The sequence below is a fragment of the Rana temporaria genome, chromosome 1 (assembly GCF_905171775.1).
Source record: "Rana temporaria chromosome 1, aRanTem1.1, whole genome shotgun sequence".
In the NCBI taxonomy this organism is placed as follows: Eukaryota; Metazoa; Chordata; class Amphibia; order Anura; family Ranidae; genus Rana; species Rana temporaria.
This window is the reverse complement of record NC_053489.1, coordinates 376,662,284-376,684,780: the sequence shown is the minus strand read 5'-3', so window position 1 is coordinate 376,684,780 and position 22,497 is coordinate 376,662,284. Positions and strand designations below refer to the sequence as shown.

The 22,497-nt window shown below is 42.1% G+C and overlaps 1 protein-coding gene across 1 annotated transcript in view; it reads left to right on the top strand.

The window, feature by feature from the left end:
• The window catches only part of POLR2B (RNA polymerase II subunit B), a 601,249-nt gene that overhangs the window by 403,875 nt on the left and 174,877 nt on the right, over positions 1–22,497 (top strand). The window contains 2 exon segments of the mRNA XM_040322519.1: positions 8,586–8,693; positions 21,674–21,787. Coding sequence (XP_040178453.1) covers positions 8,586–8,693; positions 21,674–21,787 — 222 coding nt within the window.

The window sequence follows — 22,497 nt, the reverse complement described above, 5'->3', positions numbered from 1 at the left end:
AGCGTAAACTTACCCCTGCTATGAGGGTTAAGTTTACGAAGGTCTGTCGTATGCCATGTTAAGTATGGCGTCGGGTCAGCTTCTTCTTTTTACGTTGTTTTACGAAGTCGTTCGCGAATAGGACTTTACGTCAATGACGCTCACGTCGGCTTCATTGACGTTTTCCGTCAGGAGCTGGAGCATGCGCACTGGGCTATTTTTACGGCCGGCGCATGTGCAGTTCGAACGGCGCAGGGGCCCGCTTAATTTAAATACAAGACGCCCCCTTTGAATTACGCGCCCATACGCCGGGCCATTTACACTACGCCGCCGCAAATTACGGATCAAGTGCTTGGAGAATACGGCACTTGCTCCAGTAAGTTGTGGCGGCGTAGTGTAAATGGCTTGCACTACGCCGCCGCGGATTCTATGTGAATCTGCCCCTTTGTTTAGAGAACTAATTTGGAAAGGGGGTCAATCTAGAATCAAGCTGCAAAACCTGCAATTACCTACACGAGAGGGAGGAATGGCAGTACCACACCCACAATGCTATTTTCTGGCAGCACAGCTGCAGCATATAGGGGTGAGAACTGAATCAGGAGGGGATATAAACGGGGGATTGATGTTTCTAGGGGCACCCCATAAGACAGCGGTGGAGGTACTGGAGGCCAATTCTTTTATCAATAGAACTCCTATGGTTAAGATGGCCCTTAAAGTGTGGAAAGCAGTAAAGATACTAGGGCAGGGAGGAATGACAATACGCACCACTCTGGGATAATAGGAACCTGCAGGAACTGGAGTCAGTTGGGAAAATTAATGAATGGGCAGCCAAGGGGATAGTTAGACTGGCATAGCTATATGAAGGATGAAGAAAGAACTATAAAAACATTTGCTGCAATTAGAAAGCAATACGATGTACCCAAACATACATTTTACAGATACCTTCAAATTAGACATGCTCTAGACACTCAGTTTAATAGAGTAGGGCCAATATGGGTTAAGACTCTTATCCTCCAGAAACTGGGTAACTGGAGTAAGACTAAGGGATTTATTTCTGAGGTCTACTCATACATATGTAAGGTGAGTATTGAAGGCCCATAAAAACTTAAAAGTAGAGTAAAATGGGAGGAAGATCTAGGGATTCTAACAGAAGATCAATGGAGGAAGGTATTGGAAAGAGGACATTGTTTACAGTTTCGCCAGCACAGAGATTTTCATTCCTGATGCTGATACATAGGACATATACACCTAAGAGATTATTTAACTTTGGATGGCGAGTGGATGCAGGATGCCCCAGGTGCCACGATACAGGAGATTTAATACATATGATATGGAGGTGCCCGAAACTGTTCAGGTATTGGAGGGGGATTTTGGACATTATTAACAAGATATATAAAACAAAGTTGGAGATGAATCCTAGATTATGTATCCTGGGCCCAGGGGAAGAAATAAGTAGAATGACCAGTACATCAAAAGCAGTTTTAAGATGCCTTTTTCAGGCAAGAAAATTAATAGCTCAGAGATGGCAAGCAGTGAACCCCCCCATCAGTAAAGGAATGGATTAATGTAGTTAGAGACAATATGGAAGGAGAAGGTGGTTTATACCAAGAGAAGGGACATCGGGGAGTTTGGTAAAATGTGGAACCCTTGGTTGGAAGAAATAAGATACCCCGTGTGAAAGAAAACCCAATAAAGCAGATAGTTAGTGTAGGGAGGGGGAGGGAAAAGGGTAAAACAAAAGGTGGAATATAGAAGATATGTATGAAATCTGTGAAACAGAAATGGTAAAAAGAACATCCGAAAATATGATTGTAACCATCTGTTTTTAAATGTTGAAGAAAATCAATAAAGAATATGAAATTATGAAAATTAAAAAAAGAGGTTGAGATTTCGAATGGTTGATGGAAAGGCCTGAGATCATGGAGAAGTAGCGCAATGTTCGGTATAGGTTTGGCAGTGACGTGCCTGGGGACGAGAGGAGCATGAGCAATTGGCAAACGTAGCACACTTGTGCTCGAGCTCCCCACAGTGTATGCCATTTTTGTCTAGATAATAATAATGTTTACACTTATATAGCGCCAATTACAGCGATGCCGCTGTGTCTAAGCGCTGATAATGGTTGTCATTATTACCCAACTCAATGGTAGATGACTCCTAATTTTGATAGCCAATGGTTCCAGGACCCATAAGAATAGGAGATAGGGGGCACCCTTGTCGGTTTCCTCCTATGGATATCTATTTGAGGTGAAGTGTATCCCTAAACCTGGATTCTCGCTGTGGGTAAACTATAAAGAGTCTGCAACACCCCCAAAAATTTTGGGCCAAACCGTAGCCTTTTAGTGCATAAAAAAAGGTAGTCCCATGACGGTGTCAAATGCCTTACAAATGTCTAGTGACAACAGCATGCTCTTCCTAGGTCCTCGATTGTCCCAGTTAGATTGAACTGCCGATATAACATCTATTAGGCGTCGGGTCTGATCAGGCAATTGGGCACAAGCCCCACCTGGTCCAGATGGATGTAATTGGATAGGAAGGTATGCCAGAACTTTGGTCATCAATTTGAGATCTACGTTAATAAAATTGGGCGATAATTGGCACAGTCACCATGGTCCTTCCCAGGTTTAGGGATGGCATGAATAAAGGCAGCATTTTCATATGTGGGTAAAGCCGAGCCTTTCCTCAGATCATTAAAAAAGGAGCATAGGTCACCAACAACTCTGAGAACTTCTTGTAGTAATGACCCGAGAATCCATCAGGGCCAGGTGCCTATGAGGGGTGCAGACCCTTGATAGCTGCTTTGATTTTGCCCTCTGTAAAATCCCCCTTCATCAGCTCAATATGATCAAAGATTTGATTTTAATGGGCCCATCAGTGAAAGAAAATCAGTTTATGCAAATAACATGACAGAACATTGAATAAATATTTATTAAATACTATTTGCTAATAGTGAAAGTGTTTTCAAGAATATATAGGGCTGCTTATTTTACAAAAAATACAGAGGAAGTGATAGAGGTAGAAACAATGTGTACAGTTTCTTGTTCCCAACATGAAATTTGAAAGTTTTCTGTATACAGAAAGGTTGACGTGTATGACAGTGGATAGCGTTTTCAAAAGAAGTGTGCCAGAGGATATGACCTGTATGATTACAGGAAGGATATTTTCAGAGGAGAAAATGAAGGAGTAGTATGTGAAGGAGTGCATTGCATATGGTGTAAGTGGCCACTATGTATGCAGTAAAGGATGGGGGTGGATTGTAAAATAGCAGCAGCGTGGTGGGGGAGGAGCCACAACAGTGTTTTTTTTTTTTTTCACTTAAAAAAAAAAATCCTCATTACACTCCTTCAAAACCAAAAAAAGAAATGAGAAATGAAGAGGCTTCTATGAGCCATATCAACACCACTCTGAAAAAATCTAATAAAACCCAAAAGAAAAAAGTAATGTACAAGGCTCCTATGAGCCATACGCGTTCCCCGATCTATACAGATTCCACCATAAAAAATACACGCGTTTCATTCTATACCCCTATCCATCTGGCCCTGGACTTTTACCTATTGACAGTCGATATTGCTTCATTTAGTTCATCAATAGTGATTGGTCACTCTATTTCCTCAATCACCACAAACGGCAGCGAGTGCAGTGCCGAGTCTTCAATATAGTCTCGGGTCTCCACCCTTTGCTGTTCCTCCATAACGCTTGACGGCCCAGATTGAATATTATATAAAGTTTCATAATATCTAACTCTGCCGCTATTTCTTGAGTTTCCACTATCTTTTTATTTTGAACTAATAAATTATGAGCATGCCTGGAGTCCTGCTGTTAAGCCGTCTGGCTAATAGCCGACCGCATTTATTCCTTTGTTCATAGAACCTGTGTGCATAATATCTGTACTTGTTTTTAGTTTTACGATCCAGACATTGTGCTAGATTACATTGCAGGGTCTCCAATTGCTGAGCGTCTGCTGGATCTCTTGTTTAACCACTTGACCCACGGGCATATTTTGGCACATTATATATATATATATATATATATATATATATATATATATATATATATATATATATATATATATATATATTTTTAGCAGACACCCTAGGGAATAAAATGGCGGTCATTGCAACTTTTTGTCTTGCACAGTATTTACGCAATAAATTTTCAAACGCCTTTTTTTGGGGAAAAAAAACAGTTTCATGAATTAAAAAAAAATAACAAAACAGTAAAGTTACCCCAATTTTTTTGTATAATGTGAACGATGATGTTGCCCTGAGTAAATAAATACCTAACATGTCACGCTTTAAAATTGCGCACACATGGAATGGCGCCAAACTTCGGTACTTAAAAATCTCCATAGGCGACGCTTAATTTTTTTTTAGATTGTGGAAGGATTACTTTGCTGTTAAAATGGTGATGATGTGGAACTCCCTTCTCCAGATAGTGGTTGTAGCTGGGAGTGTTGACAAATTCAAAAACTTTCGGAATGTGAAAACCTCTGAGGTTGGGATTATGTAGGCACCACGAAATATTTTCAAAAAGTATAAAAAATTCATTTAATATACAGAAGTAGAAAAATACAAAATTACATTACAATACAATATGATATCTTAAAAAAAATTAGACATATGAATAGCAAAAAGACACAATGCCACATTTCAATAGGTTCCCATAAGGGGTGGACTGAAGAGAAAATGCTAATCCGACGCGTTTCAAATCAAACCTTCACAGTTTGATCGTCATCAGGGCTATAATGTGTCTTTGATATCTGGATAAAGAAAAATTGAATAACAAACTAATCATGTCCAATAATGTATACATAATCACAAAAAGTGCAGTCATCACTCACTTAATCAAATGCATGTAAGTGTGCATCAATTCTGTACCCCAACAACCACCATGCTGCCAAAGGGTCCCGAACCAATCCGTTTCTCCAAATCTGATGAATACTAACCATCTCAATTTATTCTTTACGATGGCATATGATCTTAAGGAAGTAAGCTTCCTTGATGTTTGCATACGCAAGGACACTGAAGGAAAAATCATCAGTAAGTTATACCGCAAATAAACAGCGGGAAATGTCACGTTGCATGCAGAAAGTTTTCACCCTTCAAGCTTGAAGGATTCTATTCCCTACAGTCAATTCCTGCGGATCAGAAGAAACTGTAGTTCAGATGACACCTTTCAGAAGGAGTCGGATGAGCTCAGTGATCGTCTTATGGCACAGGGTTATTCTAAAACCAGCCTTAAAAAGGCTTTCAATAGAGTCTTGGGAATCAGAAGGCGTGATCTGATTTTCAAGAAGAAAAAGAAAACATTCCCCGTATCATAATGACCTTCTCGGATGCACATCTGAAAATCTGCAGGATTATAAACAAATACTGGCCTATCCTTACTGAGGACCCTAATTTAAAGGGGTTTATCACTCCAAAACCTCACATCTATAGGGAATATGCTTGTACAAAGTGAATACAAGGGTGAAAGCAGAGGTGACCCATGTAAAATCTTTGACTTATCCATGTGGTTCTTGTTCTTGTACACAGTGCCCCATCATAGGGGGTGGGCCCCATCTTACACTATCAAATGGGGATTTATTTAATTCCCGTCACTATGCCAACTGTAGAACACAGGGGGTTGTGTACATCATGTTTTGACAGTGTGAGGTTTTTACATTGGGAAAACAAGGCAAGAACTAAAAAAACACGTACACAGCATGAGCATTGGGAATCTATACCTCCCACTTGGGAGACATGTTGCTAAGCAACACCAGTATAGAATGCCCAAAGTAATTTTTTCTGTTTTAGAACGTATACATATCCCACAGAGAGGGGATGATTGGAACAAGATTTTGCTCCAGCGAGAAATGCGCTGGATCAGACGTCTTAGGGCAACCACCCCCCCTGGACTGAATGAAATGGAAAGTTTCAGACCGTTCCTGGATGGTTTCCGTTCAGGGAAGACTGATTAATCCTCTTTCCTGTTTTAATTTATTTGATTTAGGTTTGAGGTTGATTTTAATCCCTAGTCAACAAGCTTCCCCCCCCCTTTTCTCCCCTCTTTTCCATCACTTCCCTTGGGGGTTACATACCCTCAGGTGATTTATCCTCCAGTTCTGGATGTGTTATTTCCAGTATAGCCTTGTGTCTCTCATTAGGAATCAGTGTTACATCTTTTTGGGGTTTATTATTATTTTTTCTTATTGATTTTGTCATTTTCATTGTCTAAATTGAATTTGAAGATAATATAGAATTTTTTGCATTGTTTACACAAATTCACACTTAATATGCCTTATATTGTCTGCTCTCTTCTTGACCCGATGCTGCCTCCATGCTGCCTTTATCCCGCCCCCTCTCCAATCCCAGGATGCCTTCCTGATCATCCGGTGCCAGGGTAAGAAGTCTCATAGTTTTATAGCTTTGCTAATTTTATGGACTCCTTAATCTCCAATTTTTCTTTTTGGCACCGCCGATTATTTTAGTTCAATATAAAACAACTTTTTGGGATATGCATCTATTGTCATGATATGAACTCCCTTTATACTTTCCAGCCCTATCTGTATCCAATTGACATCTATGCCTTACCACCTAAGGTTCCTGCCCCCTTCTTATATACGACGGTTGGGGCATCCTGTTTTGTTTGCATTTAAGTTTCTGCAAGCTCAAACAAGATTCCCCTGTCTAGATTCAAATGGGGCATTCACGTTGTCTTTTGACAGGATTTGTGTTTTCCTTGTTTGGGGCCCTTACAATTTATTTTTCAGCCCCGTCGACCTTACAAGATTCAGTCCCGCCCTGCCCATTGGCTATTGGTGCGGTTTGTGCTTTGATGTGGGGCGTATGTCCGGCTTTTCCAGAGCTGTGCGCTCAGCTGTTTAGCCTTTTGGTAGCGCCCTATGTAAGCTTTGCCATTGGCGCGGTCGACGGGATCGGTGGCACTACGCCACATCCCGTCCCCGCTATCGTCGTCATATGGGAGGTTTCTTTCGCTTTGATACAGATATGTGACGCATCCTACTGCTGATGCGGTCACATGACAGACACGATCCAATCAGGGCCACAGAAGTGCTATTTAAGGGTGCCGGGGAGACTGAATGGTGTCATTCTTTCTCCCAGCACGTTGGCTGTGGAGTACTTAATAGATCTGACCCACGGCACCACCTGGAGGTGTCTTCTGCAGGGGATTATTTCGCTGAGAGCCAGCCTGCTTTATGCTTAGTAAGCGGAAAGTTTTTCCAACATCTATCCTTTTTTGTGATACATGTTTGGTGTTTCCCCATTGTCTGGATATATGTGGCTCATTTTAAATGGTGTCATTTGTCCTCCCCAGCACGCCAGCTGTGGAGTGTTAACAGTTTTGATCTGCAGCGCCATCTGAGATATCTTTGAATAGAAACATCTCGCTGAGATGCAAGTAGGGAACCTTTCCAGCTTGTGTCTACATTTGGACACACGCTTATTTCTCCATTATCCAATATATAGGTGGCTCACTTTACAATATATTCCCTTTTAGATCCATTTAGACGCATTTTTTGGACCTTAGGTCTCAGTCTCTGATGAGACAGGTTTGGCGATCCTCTGTGGATTTGGAGAAACGGATTGGTTCGGGACCCTTTGGCAGCATGGTGGTTGGGGTACAGAATTGATACACACTTGCAGGCATTTGATTACGTGAGTGATGACTGCACTTTTTGTGAATATGTATACATTATTGGACATGATTACTTGTTCAATCAATTTTTTTTTTATCCAGATATCAGACACATCATTATATCCCTGATGAAGATCAAACTGTGAAGGTTTGATTTGAAACACGTCGGATTAGCCATTTCCCTTCAGTCCACCCCTAATGGGGACCTATTGAAATGTGGCATTGTGTCTTTTTGCTATTCATATGTCTGTCATTTTTTAAGATATCATATGGTATTGTAATTTTGTATTTTTCTACTTGTGTGTATTAAATTTATTTTTTATACTTTTTGAAAATATTTTTTTGTTGCCTACATAATCCCATCTGTATAGGCTGGTTTATTTGCAATTCAAAAACATTTGGATGTTTTGGCATAATATGCATAGTTATGTGAACTCTCAGTGACTCCAACACACACATTGAAATGGGTTGACCTGTATCTATTTTTTTTTTTTTTTTTTTTTCAACCTCATTTGTGTTTATTTTTTTAAAGTGGTGTTTCAGCTGCAATTTTTTTTTCAAAGTCAGCAGCTGCAAACACTGTAGCTGCTGACTTTTAATAAGGACACTTGCCTGTCCAGGGAGCCCAGATGCCGATCGTCCATTGGATCAGAAGTAGGCGCCGTCATTTAACCTAAGGGAAATCTTTTCGGACCCACAAAGGTCCCAGAAGGCAGCGGGGGAGACAAGGACATGACACACTGGGCCACGGCAAGGCTGGGGCTGAAGTACACAAGACACTTTATAAAAGGTAAGTAAGGGAAAAACGAAATATCCAAAATCGAGTGGTGGAGGGGGTTGTCATTTCTTTAAGACAAAGTTGTAAAAGTGGGTTGCACTCCACTTTAATATGTTATATTGTAAATCGCTGCATAACCTGTTGACACTATATAAATCCTGTATAATATAACTTTTTTTTTTTTTTTTTGTAGGATATGCCTTTTACTTGTGAAGGTATTACCCCTGATATTATCATTAACCCCCATGCCATCCCTTCACGTATGACAATTGGACACTTGATTGAATGTCTCCAAGGGAAGGTAAATGGATTAAGACAACTAACATTTGGCATTTATGTAATTTCTTTACTGTTTAGTTATATTTTTAAACTTAACTCTAGACAATACACAACTTATCTTAATTGTATGGTGAAGGACACACCATGGGTTATAGGCAAAAACCTTCAGATGATCTCAATTAGGATTGTACCGATACTAGTACCGGTATCGGGACCGATACCAAGCATTTGCCCGAGTACTTGTACTCGGGCAAATGCTCCCGATGCCTCACCCAATACTTGTACTGTCGGCGGTGATCAGTGCGTAGGGAAGTTACAAGCACCGATCACCGCTTAAAAGTAATTTCTCTGCTTCTCTCTGCACCGCTGACTGTCCCGTGTCCTCCTCCAGCCCCCCTCCGTTTTGCTGCAGTCTTTCTCCCTCCATGTCCCCCGCCGTGTTTCTCTCTCTCTCTCTCTCTCTCTGTGTCCCCCCGTGTTTCTCTCTCCCTTTGTGTATCCCTCCGTGTCCCCCGTGTTTCTCTCTCCCTCCGTGTTTCTCTCTCCCTCCGTGTTTCTCTCTCCCTCTGTGTTTCTCTCCCCTTCCGTGCTCCTCCTCCACCCCCTGGAATTGTCAGGATGGAGCGGGGTAGGAGCCGGTAAATCGGTAAATTTAGGCTTTAATAAATGCAAAAAAATGTATATTTTTTTCTGGGACAAAGGAGAAAAATCTTTTGAGGAATTATCTGCACATAGGCCATTATAAAGAGTGAGACTGGTGGTTTTCATGTAAGGTAATTACTGTGTGTATTTCAAATTTCACAGCTGGGGAGCAGCATGAGGAAACATGGGTGTTATTTACTAAAGCCAGCGCATGCAAAACCTGGTGCAACTCTTTTTTGATTTAATTCTCTATTCATTTTTTTCATCGTATATAAAAATAAACAGGTTACATTCTTAATATTTCTTTTACAAAACATTGCACATTCCCCGCATGTCATAACCTTATCATTTTCCCTCATCGATTTATCCCGTCTTATCACCCCCCTCCCACCCTTATTCACCCATTTAGCAAACACCCCAGCGCAACTACAATGTCCCCGCACCAAACAGTTCACACAGAGGATCAGTGAGTCTTACCCGTTACCGATGAAAAATTGTCCCTGTTATATTAAATCCTAAGTTGCTACGGATATATTCTCTTCTGATGTAATATATGAAAGGCAATATAGTTGAAGAGAAAGATATAAAGTCTATATATGTGGATTGAATTATCATTGGATTTTGTATGTTCCTTGTATCTTTATCTCTGTATATCTTTCTTATTTAAAATTAAAAAGAGAATTAAAAAAAAAAAAAAATTGACACAGTCCCGCCATCCCACCACAAAACACAAAGTGAAGTATCACAGCAGACCAGGTTGTTAAGGCAGGGTATCCACCCAGGCAGAGAAAACCCTTGGAGAGGTGAAGAAGCGTACCGTCTCCCCGTCCACCACCCGCAGCTTCACCGGAAACAGGACGCTGTATTTGATACCCTTACGACGGAGAGTAGCCTTGACCACAATGGAGCGGCGCTGTCGTTGGGTCTCCACTGTATAGTCAGGGAACAGCAGCTTCACATTGCGGTATGGTAGTTCCCCAGCAGCTCATCCCGGTCCCGAAAGTTCAACAGCCGGAGTATGAATGTGCGAGGCGGGGATCCCTCAGGACCAGGCCTGGGAGAGACTCGACGAGCGCTCTCCACAGCGAAATATTGGGACAGCATGGGCAAAGGCAGCAAGGAACGGTGGAGCTTCTCCGCGAATTGAGCCGGGGCACGACCCTCCACCCCCTCTGGCAACCCCACTATCCGGAGGTTATTGCGGCGGCTCCTGTTTTTGGCGTCCTCCGCTTGTTATTCGAGTGCTTTAACCCTCGATTACAGGGCCCTAATAGAGGCGTCATATCCCGACATCTTCCACCTCACGCGGCGCTCTGCTTCCGACACCCTCGACCAGATCTTGTCAGTCCTGCCTAATCGGGCTTACATCCATTTGTACTTCCTCAATTTTGTTGGTCAGGGCCACCTGACACGTAGTGATTGCCGCCATCACTTCAGTTATACCAGGGGGGGGGGGGGGCGCGGGAGAAAGACCTTTCTCGTGGTCCGTCTGCGACGCCATGTTGTAAAGGCGTGCAGGAGACGGCGGGGAGCCAGCAGCCAGATCGATATCCTCCGGAATGTAGGCAGGGAACTTCAGCTGCTTAGCTTTCTTCTGGCTCCGGAAGGTTTTGGACGGCATCCAGAGCACCAAGGGGCCCCGCAAGTAGGCCTAGACAGGAGATAGGGGATAAAAGACGAATCACACTCCAGGAGAGATCAGGGAACACGTCCGCCACCTCGGCCACGCCCCCCTCCAGATTTTTTTTAGTTTGGGCGCAGGATGTGTGGCCTCAAACTCTTCATTGTTAGTGAAGTGGAAATATTTCATGATGAGCAAAAAACGGTATTCGGTATTCGGACATCACGGTGCCAAAAAACGAAGTGGCCAATAACCTATTTGTGGTCCAGTACCATTTCTGGAGCGGTTTCCCCACCACCCCCTGAAGAATGATGAGTCCGAGAAACTGCCAGATGTCCTCTTTAGTCACCGGTTCCCATTTTCTGTTTCTGGAAAACCTGGCGCGTAGCGGATTGCTGCTCTTGTTAGCGATTGGTGTCTGACAATTTTTAAAATTACCTCCTCAGTGAGGAATAATTGCAGGTATGCCAGAGGGTTGTCACTCAACATCTACCTTCATCCCAGGTGATCCAGTGAAATCGGAATCTCGGGGGCGCTACCTGGTCCGTATCGCTGTCTATAGCACCAAGTGCGCACATCGCTTAGGTCAGGTGCAGGATCATCGCCATTATCACTTTCCGGATCCGTGTCAGTCAGATGACAAATCTCCCCACGACTCACTATCGCTCTGTTCTGCGAGCATATCCGTGTTGCTGCCGCTCAACTGATCCAAAAGCGCCTTTGTAGCAAAGTGGCACTTTTTGATGCCATTTTCCAAAGATTTTTTATGGGCACAAATGACAGGCAAGGGGTACTGTAAAGGCACGGTGTCAGATTCTAAGATGATACAGTGTAATCCTCTCAAATTACAATGTATCACCTCCTTTTATGTGTTTTACTTTACATTTGAATTTCCCTCCCAGTTCCGCTCCCATGCACCACTGCTGCTGAAGGGAACGTAACCAGGAAGTCAGGTTTTGGTCGGACGGAGCGGCTGTGACCTCGCTGGCGATCACAGCAATGGGATATCATCGCTGGATCGCCAGGAGAAGGTAAGGGAACGCCGCTGCAGGCTCTGCGTGACTTGGGGTTACCGATCCTAGCAGAAAAAAACAACCCGGAGTCACGCTCGGGAACACCAAGGAGGTTAAGAACCTCACTGTTAGATTTCTCTTGGATCTTAGTTTTTAACCACTAATCATCCGCCCGCTGTCATAAGACGGTGGGAGGAAGACTGTTATCCCAGGTGAACGTCCTATGACGTTGCGCCTTTAATCACTAGGGGGAGCGCGTAACGCGTCAGAGGACCCGATGCGCGTGCCCCGCGGCTGCGATGGCCGCCGGGCACCCGCAATTGCTCAGGAACTGAGCAGGAAAGTGGATCTGTGTGTGTAAACACACAGATCCACGTCCTGTCGGGGAGAGGGGACCGATGGTGTGTTCCTTGTATATAGGGACAACCATCGGTCACCTCCCCTCAGTCACTCCCCTCCCCCCACAGTAAGAATCACTAATTGGGGAATACATTAACCCCTTCCCCACCCCCTTGTGTTAACCCCTTCCCTGCCAGTCACAATATTACAGTAATCTATGCATTTTTATAGCACTAATCGCTGTATAAATGTGGTTCCAAAAATGTGTCAAAAGTGTCCGATGTGCAATATCGCAAAAATGCTATCAATCTATCCCCTATTTTGTAGACGCTATAACTTTTACGCAAACCTATCAATATACGCTTATTGCGATTTTTTTTTTTAACAAAAACTGAGGAAAAAATTTGTTTAATAAATGGATATTTATTATAGCTAAAAATAAATATTTTGTTTTATTTCTAACTTGTCCCTCTTTTGTTTAGAGCGCAATAAATAAAAACCGCAGAGGGGATCAAATACCACCAAAGGAAAGCTCTATTTGTGGGGAAAAAATGATAAAAATGTAATTTTGGTACAGTGTTGCATGACCGCTCAATTGTCATTCAAAATGTGACAGCGCTAAAAGCTGAAAATTGGTCTGGGCAGGAAGGGGGTGAAAGTGCCCTGTAGGCAAGTGGTTAAACATGTTGGAAGAGATCTCTTTTCTGGAAGAAATACCTTTGCCTGAGATGCATCTAGGAGGAGGCCCCCGATATTCTAGGTGCATGGAAGGCTGGAGAGAAGATTTTTGTGAAGTTAGTCATCCAGCAAAATGTTAGAAGTACTTGAATTTTCCTTTGGACCTTAGCTAAGCATTGCAAGGGGGATGCATCCTTCAGGAAAAGATAGTCTAGCAAGCCTGTCACCTGGATACCCTGAGCTCTGAAAAGGGCAAGCAGGGTTGCCATGGGAACAGAGGTCAGGCCTAAATGCAATGTGGCAATTTAAAGTGGTTTTCTGCCACTGAAAAGTGTAGATATCACTGACCTGGGAACATGTATATGGGCATCTTGGATGTCCATCGATGCCTTGTGTTCCCCTTGTTTCAGAAAGGCAACTACTGATCTAGCTTTGTGCAAAGGAATACACATTTTTGGCATGAAGAGTAATTTGTTGAGGGGATTTTAAGTCCAGGAATAGGACAGATACCCCATAAAAAATGGCCGACATTCGGCCTGTGTGCAAGCCAGCCGGTCTGACAGAAGTCGGCTTTTTGGCAGGCTTCTTTGGACAAGCATGCTGGAGAACCAGCAGCTGGCTCCCTGTCAGAACACAACAGCTCCACAGGGGAGATAGCTGTACCATCATCGGATCATTAGTACAGTGGCTCCGACCAACCTGCTGGGTTGAACGAAAAAAAAATGAATGGTGTGTACAAGGCTTAACAATGCCAAGGCTTTTGTGTGCAGAGGCAACAAACTTAGCAAGTTATATTGTGGAAAGATCCCTCTTCAATAAAACTACAGTGTGGAGGAAAGAATTCTCCTCCATCACTGAATCTATGTCCTCTTTATTCCACTCTTGCATCTAGGACCAGTGTATCAAGATCTGACTGATTGAGATTAGGGTTGTCCCGATACCACTTTAAGACCGAGTACAAGTACCGATACTTTTTTTCAAGTACTTACCGATACTTTTTTTTATAATCTCATGTGACAGCGGCACGTGTCAGTATTTTTTATTTTATATCTTTAACAATTTGTTTTTAATTTTACATTTTTTTTATTTATAATGCTTTCTTTTTTAATCACTTTTTTTTTTTTATCTTTTGTAATCACTGACTCTGTCCATAGTATTTTGGAGAAAGGTTCTGAGAATAATTGCTATAGTGACATCGGTAATTTTGGAACAATAAGCGGAGATCTGTCTGCTGGGATTGGTGGGGGGCAATATTGCTTCGAGGGAAAGGAGGCAGCAGCCTACCTACGCAGCTAGCGTAGAACAGGCCTACCTGCGTAGGTAGGCCTGTTCTACGCTAGGAAAGTAATAGTGTTGAACTGGAAAAAGATAGAGGCCCCCTCAGTAGCACAGTGGAAAAACCTAGTAAATGGCAATCTGACATTGTACAGAGAGACATACTGGAATAGAGGATATGGGGAGAAATATGAGAGAGTATGGGCAAACTGGATAGAGAACTCCATGACAGCGCCAGGATAAAGGGGGAAATTGGGCGGTTAATCACACCATTGGAAAAGGGGAAAGAGGAATGTATTGCATTGGGTGGAAGGATGTTGTATGGATGCTTTGAAGAAGCAGAGGAATGTAATTGGAATATCAATGTAATGTATATGCATAAGATGCAATGTACAGTGAGGAAAATAAGTATTTGAACACCCTGCTATTTTGCAAGTTCTCCCACTTGGAAATCATGGAGGGGTCTGAAATAGTCATCGTAGGTGCATGTCCACTGTGAGAGACATAATCAAAATTCCAGAAATCACAATTTATGATTTTTTAACTATTTGTATGATTCAGCTGCAAATAAGTATTTGAACACCTGTCTATTGGCTAGAATTCTGACCCTCAAAGACCTGTTAGTCTGCCTTTAAAATGTCCACCTCCACTCCATTTATTATTCTAAATTAGATGCACCTGTTTGAGGTCATTAGCTGCATAAAGACACCTGTCCACCCCATACAATCAGTAAGAATCCAACTACTAACATGGCCAAGACCAAAGAGCTGTCCAAAGACACTAGAGACAAAATTGTACACCTCCACAAGGCTGGAAAGGGCTACGGGGAAATTGCCAAGCAGCTTGGTGAAAAAAGGTCCACTGTTGGAGCAATCATTAGAAAATGGAAGAAGCTAAACATGACTGTCAATCTCCCTCGGACTGGGGCTCCATGCAAAATCTCACCTCGTGGGGTCTCAATGATCCTAAGAAAGGTGAGTAATCAGCCCAGGACTACACGGGAGGAGCTGGTCAATGACCTGAAAAGAGCTGGGACCACCGTTTCCAAGGTTACTGTTGGTAATACACTAAGACGTCATGGTTTGAAATCATGCATGGCACGGAAGGTTCCCCTGCTTAAACCAGCACATGTCAAGGCCCGTCTTAAGTTTGCCAATGACCATTTGGATGATCCAGGGGATCATTTGGATATGGGAGAAAGTCATGTGGTCAGATGAGACCAAAATAGAACTTTTTGGTCATAATTCCACTAACCGTGTTTGGAGGAAGAAGAATGATGAGTACCATCCCAAGAACACCATCCCTACTGTGAAGCATGGGGGTGGTAGCATCATGCTTTGGGGGTGTTTTTCTGCACATGGGACAGGGCGACTGCACTGTATTAAGGAGAGGATGACCGGGGCCATGTATTGCGAGATTTTGGGCAACAACCTCCTTCCCTCAGTTAGAGCTTTGAAGACTGGTCGAGGCTGGGTCTTCAAACATGACAATGACCCGAAGCACACAGCCAGGATAACCAAGGAGTGGCTCTGTAAGAAGCATATCAAGGTTCTGGCGTGGCCTAGCCAGTCTCCAGACCTAAACCCAATAGAGAATCTTTGGAGGGAGCTCAAACTCCGTGTTTCTCAGCGACAGCCCAGAAACCTGACTGATCTAGAGAAGATCTGTGTGGAGGAGTGGGCCAAAATCCCTCCTCCAGTGTGTGCAAACCTGGTGAAAAACTACAAGAAACGTTTGACCTCTGTAATTGCAAACAAAGGCTACTGTACCAAATATTAACATTGATTTTCTCAGGTGTTCAAATACTTATTTGCAGCTGTATCATACAAAAAAATCGTTAAAAAAATCATACATTGTGATTTCTGGATTTTTTTTTTGATTATGTCTCTCACAGTGGACATGCACCTACAATAACAATTTCAGACCCCTCCATGATTTCCAAGTGGGAGAACTTGCAAAATAGCAGGGTGTTCAAATACTTATTTTCATCACTGTATATGTATGATTTTATTTTTTTGTATGGAAAAAATTTAAAATTAATAAAGAGATTTATAAAAAAAATCTACAGGAAATATGTCAACTTTTACAAGTGCATATTACTGGTGTATAGCTGCTGTCAGATACAAACATCTGTGTAAATGTAGGCTATTTTTTCTGTTACCAAACTGGCCCTGAAGAACCTGGTACACAAAACTACTTAGACTTGTTGCTTGCTGAATACAAGAAAAGCCATATCCAGGAGGATTTTGTTGTATCTGGCAATCTTATTTCACCTAGTGTGAGTGCAATCAATTTAGTCCCAGAGTTTGCTCTGTACATTATGGCCCTCCTGCAAACGGGTCTTGACCAACATCCATCTCTCAGCATTTTCAGGGGCAAGTTTCAGCATTATCCATCAAAGTCCTCTAGCTTTCAATTCTAAAAACCTCTGTTCACGGTGTTTCCCATATGAGGCCGCCCGCACAGCACCCTCAGATCTTAACTTGTTTTGTTTTTTTTTTGCTTTGCAAGAACCACCCTTTGCACTCATCAGGGCTATTTTAGTTTCCTACCTGTAAACTAGACTTTCTGGTCGCCATCAGGTCCATTAGATGTCTCAAAACTGGCAGCTCTTTCCTGTAAATATCCCTACCTCATACTTCACAACAACAAGGTCGTCTTATGCCTTAGACCATTGGTCTCCAAGCTGTGGCCCGGGGGCCGAATGCGGCCCTCGTCTATCTAGCCCTTGGGGCACTAGTCCTCCCACTTATACGATGCACTATTCTACCAACTGATGCCAATGGCATATCATTTCTCCCACTGACCCCTGGCACTATTCCTCCCTATGATACGAATATTAGGGTACTATTCCTCCCCCCTAATATAAAATGTGGCAATGTTTATTCCCGCTGATGCCAGGAAAATTTTCACTTCCGCTGGCCACAGTCCGGCCCCGCTAAAATCTGAAGCAAAATGAGCTGGCCCTTTATTTAGAAAGTTTGGAGACCCCTGCCCTAAACCATCATTCCTTCTAGAGCTCATTTCAGCACTCTATCTCAGTGCATTGTCCTGAGGGGTTATATGGGAATTGTCTTCATTGGTTGTGCCAGTGTCCAATCACCTCTGGTGACCATACAACCCACTATGTAATAGAGGCTCTGTGTCCCGTGGTGTACTCCAAGAAAATGATTTTACAGGCAAGCCGTTATTAAAAATCCTATTTTTCTATGAATCTTAAAGCAAATTTAAACTTTCACAAAATAAATAAAATGGGCCGTGGGAGCTTTTTAGCATGCACTACATACAACATGCATATATACAAGAGAGTCAAATCATAACACAGGGAAATATGGTAAAATGCTTGCTGAGCTGTGTGTAGCATCATTGTACACAAAAGCTCACTGGCAGGGAGTGTTAAGGGTTTGACAGAAGTCAATAGGGTCACTTCCACCATGAAACTCTTACCAGCCAACAATTTTTTACTTTTCAGGTTCATCAACTTAAGTTCTGTTCTGAAGTCTGGAGTATTTGTAGAGCTTTGGCCAGGATACATATTCTATTACTCTGTCCACATCTTAACCTGGTAGCCAGACCTCTTTATTGGTCTGTTGTCCCCAGGCCTTTATATGTGTGAGCAGACTGATTCTCTCATCTCATCCCTTTCATCCCTTCTTACAGATATGGGAAAAAAATATAAATGGGAGCCTTACAGACAAACAGAGAAATCATGTTATCTTCGCTCATAGGTCCGCCATCTCTAGAAGATTGCAAGAGTCGCAATAGAAATTGTTGACTCTGTATGGGACCCCTTCTCTTTTGCACAAGATCATTCCATTGTTCTCTCCTTTGCTGGTGCTGTCATCAGGACACCGGCACCCTGCTCTACATATTTTTGTCGTGCCCACGTATAAATCAATTCTGGAAAGATATTGGTAGTTGTATCTAATTGCTCACTGATATCATCCCGGATTTTTGCCCACTTAATCCTGCTAAATTGTATCCTGTAAAAATGGAGAAGTGCAGACCCACTTGGTTAATCGATGGCAGTGGTGAACGAGATTGATGATATTGAACGACTGACAGCAGCTGTGAAGCCCACCAAAGGCGAGGCATGGTTTTCAATACTGCCTTGACTATGTTACTCACACTTGTGCTGTAATTTGTTCTGGAACTGTGATCCTTCGTCCTGCATCTGTACCTTATACCTGTGGTATGTTTTACATTGTATGCTTTGCTGAAGGATGCAATAAAACCTATAAATGTAAAAATGAACAAGGTTGAAGGCCTACACTGGTCTGGTTACACTGAGGCGGGTATGACGGTGGTCAGGAACTGGTGTGGCAGTAATCGGAGACACTGTGACTGCCTGTACTTGGTGTCACCAGAGCAGCCAGCCAGTGGCTCTGATCACTAACCACAGCAGTACAGAGTCACTATGACGACACTGCAATCGCTCTGGTGAAGCAGTGTGTTAAACAAAACACAAAACTCATTGTTGAGAGGAAACGTATCAAAGGCTGCAAACTGCCAATTTTATAACAAATTATGAGAGGGTTTTTTTTTTTTTTTTCCTTTCGTTCTTGCAAAAAATAAACAACCTGGTGGAGATTAAATGGCATCAAAAGAAAGCTCTATTTGTGTGGAATATGATACAAATCTGTTTGGGTACAGTGTTGCATCACTGTAATTGTCATTCAAAGTGCAACATTGCTGAAAGCTGAGACTTGGCCTGGGCAGGAAGGGGGTAAAAGTACCCAGTAGGCAAGTGGTTAAATATGTAGTTTTCTTGTGACTTATATGTGCTCCTATTCCAGCTACAATCTTTGCATTCAGGTCTAGGGGCTGAAGCTTTTACCTACTCTGTTACCAGTTTTACTGTACTTTTAGCTTTCCACCACTTAGAGCTTCCTTGTTTTTTTACTTGATGGATGTATAACAGATTGGTAGGCAAGATCTCGGTTATACCTATGATATGTGGTAATGCTAATTGTTGCCTTCGTGGCATAGGCCTCATTTGCACACACAGTGCTGATTGTTGGGTCTTTCTGACGTCCTGCTTCTGCAGACTGCTATATCTGTTAGCAATGAGCTCAACACTCTGGATAAGCATTCAGGATAAGTTTACTAATGTAATGAGTTTGGTTCGATCAAAATGTAATTCAATGTATATGCCACATCCCTAAATTTGGTATATCGAGACTGTCTATAGTAAAAATGTGGGACTTTTGAGGCACTTTTAGTATTTTTTTTTTTTTTACATTTTATTTCATTACTTATTTCATTACTTTTAAAAGTCAACATATAATAATAACTCATTTACAACCACTGCAGTGTTTTATATAACAAGTCTTTCCGCTCAACGCATTTCATGGACATGGTTCTCTTCATCAGGAGCTATCAGACTTGAATTGTTGCCATCTAAATGGTAACAAAATTGATCTTGGATAATGGCAATATAGTACATTTCATACATCATGCCATAACGTCTCCCCATCAAGGACTGCAACATGTACCCAGTTATTCCGCAGTTCAACTGTCTATGGCACAGAGGTCCCAAGTGGAAACTCTATCCCCCTTCTCCTTCAACCTCCAGTTTGATTTAATCTTATTTAGTCATTAATTTCCTTAATTTGTGGGTGCAAAAATTGCTACCCAAATTTTTTCCCAGTTGCTTAATTTGTGTTTAGAAGTGGGCTGTGTACCCTCCTCCAAAAGAGCGCCACCAGGGATTAGATCACACATACCTTAATTCTAGACCTATATCCTTAACTCAAAATTCAATATTTACCTTCTATATTGCAGTCCTAAAATTTGATTTAAATATTTTAAAGCATTTCTGCTATGGTGGTAAAACAAATGGTCCATTAAACAGACAGTTGACAAGTGAACTCCTCTCAGGTTTAGTTTGGGTTCTTCACATTGGGTCTATAAAATAACCATGATTAAAACTTTACTCAATTCCTCACCTTCACTCAATAATAGTGATAAGTCTTATAACAACATAATGACAATCACTCAATAATAGTGACCATGTTATAACAATCATTACACGTATGGTATTGCTACTGGTAAACGGAGTAAATGCCTCTGTAATGAAAGTTTGGATGCCAAATCCAAACCCCATTAACCACTTAAGACTCGGACCATTATGCAGGTTAAGGACCTTGCCACTTTTTGCGATTCCGCACTGCGTCACTTTAACTGACAATTGCGCGGTTTTGTATCTTAACCACTTAACTCCCGGACCATATTGCTGGTCAAAGACCAGAGCACTTTTTGCGATTCGGCACCGCGTCGCTTTAACTGACAATTGCGCGGACGTGCGACGTAGCTCCCAAACAAAATGTGCGTCGTTTTTTCCCCACAAATAGAGCTTTCTTTTGGTGGTATTTGATCACCTCTGCGGTTTTTATTTTTTTGCGCTATAAACAAAAATAGAGTGACAATTTTGAAAATCACTTTTTTTTACTTTTTGTTATATCCCCCAAAAAATCTAAGTTTTTTTTTTCCCCTCAGTTTAGACCGATACGCATTCTACTTATTTTTGGTAAAAAAAATCGCAATAAGCGTTTGGTTTGCGCAAATGTTATAGCGTTTACAAAATAGGGGATAGTTTTATGGCATTTTTATTAATATTTTTTTTTTTACGAGGAGTGGCGGCGATTAGCGTTTTTTGTGTTTTTTTTTTTTTCGTGACTTCGATATTATGGCGGACACTTTTGACACATTTTTGGGACCATTGTCATTTTCACAGCGAAAACTGCTATAAAAATGCACTGATTACTGTGAAAATTACAATTACAATTACAATTACAATGACAATGGCAGTGAAGTGGTAGTGGCTGTAGGCGTGACGTCACTGATTGTCGTTCCCTATATCAGGGAACAGACTATCAGTGTCACTGCCACACAAGAACGGGGAAGGTGGGTTTACACACACCTCTCCCCGTTCAGCTCCTGTGACCCGATCGTGGGACACCGGCGGCGATCGGGTCCTGCAGCTTTGGACTGGGTCGCGCGCGACCCATGGCTGGGCTCCTAAAGGCACGTGCCTGTGTCCAGCCATTCCATTCTGCCGGCGTATATGTGCAGGAGGCGGTCCTTAAGTGGTTAAACGAACCAAATCTAAAAAGCATGACAACAATGATTGTGACACACGTTACATATAGCCACACAAACTAGTGTGGACCAAGGGAACCTTTTGCCAGTGACAAATCACCCGAAGGTAGTTGCATATATCGCCCATGATCTATGAATTGATTCCCATGTAATGTACAATCAAGATTCTGAATTTTAAACAGTACAATAGTGAAGGATGTTTGTGAAAATACTGGAGATGTAACAGATTTGCATTTTATACATTATGAAAACAATAAGTCAAACCTGGTTTGGTGTATTTTATTGCATTGATATTTCTGGTTGCTTTTGACATGTAATTTTTTGTTTTTGTAGGTGTCCGCAAATAAGGGGGAAATTGGTGACGCAACTCCATTTAATGATGCAGTTAATGTGCAGAAGATTTCAAATTTGTTATCAGACTATGGGTACCATCTTAGAGGAAATGAGGTACTTTACTCTTTGTTGATTTTCAGCCCAAAGCCCAACTCCAGTCGCATTTGCTTTTTGCAGTTGTTTTATGGTGGTCTGTGCTTCCCATGGGGAGATTTTTATTATTTCTTTAAATGTATGACACAATGACTATGTATGAGTTATAAGGTGGAGGAGCTCATAACAAATGCGCAGATGGCAATATAGCCCTTCTTGGGCTGCTAGTCCTTTCTCCTTCCTCCATATAAAGATGTGTTAATCCCTTGACCTCTTGTCGCCAAAAGAGGTGAGAAGAAAATCTCTTCAATGGAAGAAAAAACCTGACAGTGGTTTCAGCCCTTCCCCATTCGATCAAAAACTAAAATGCACAACATTTCTGAAGTTGGCCATTTTTGTAAATCTCACTTTTGTATGTTAAAGTGGTTGTAAACGCTTACCCAATGAAGTGACTGGTCTCAGGTGATACACAGAGATGTTACATATACTCCTACATAGGTTGTACCTGTTATCTACAGCCCTCTCGTCTCCAGATCCATTATAATACATAGATTTGATTCTGTTTCTCAGCAGTACAAGGAAGGGGGTGGGATATCTGATGATTCACACTGCACAGCTAGAGCACAGAGCTTCAGTGTAATCTGAGAGCTGAGTAAAGGGTAAGGATACCCCTCCTCCTACACAAAATATACACAGCTGAGGCTGTCGGTCACCTGCTATGTGCTGGGGGG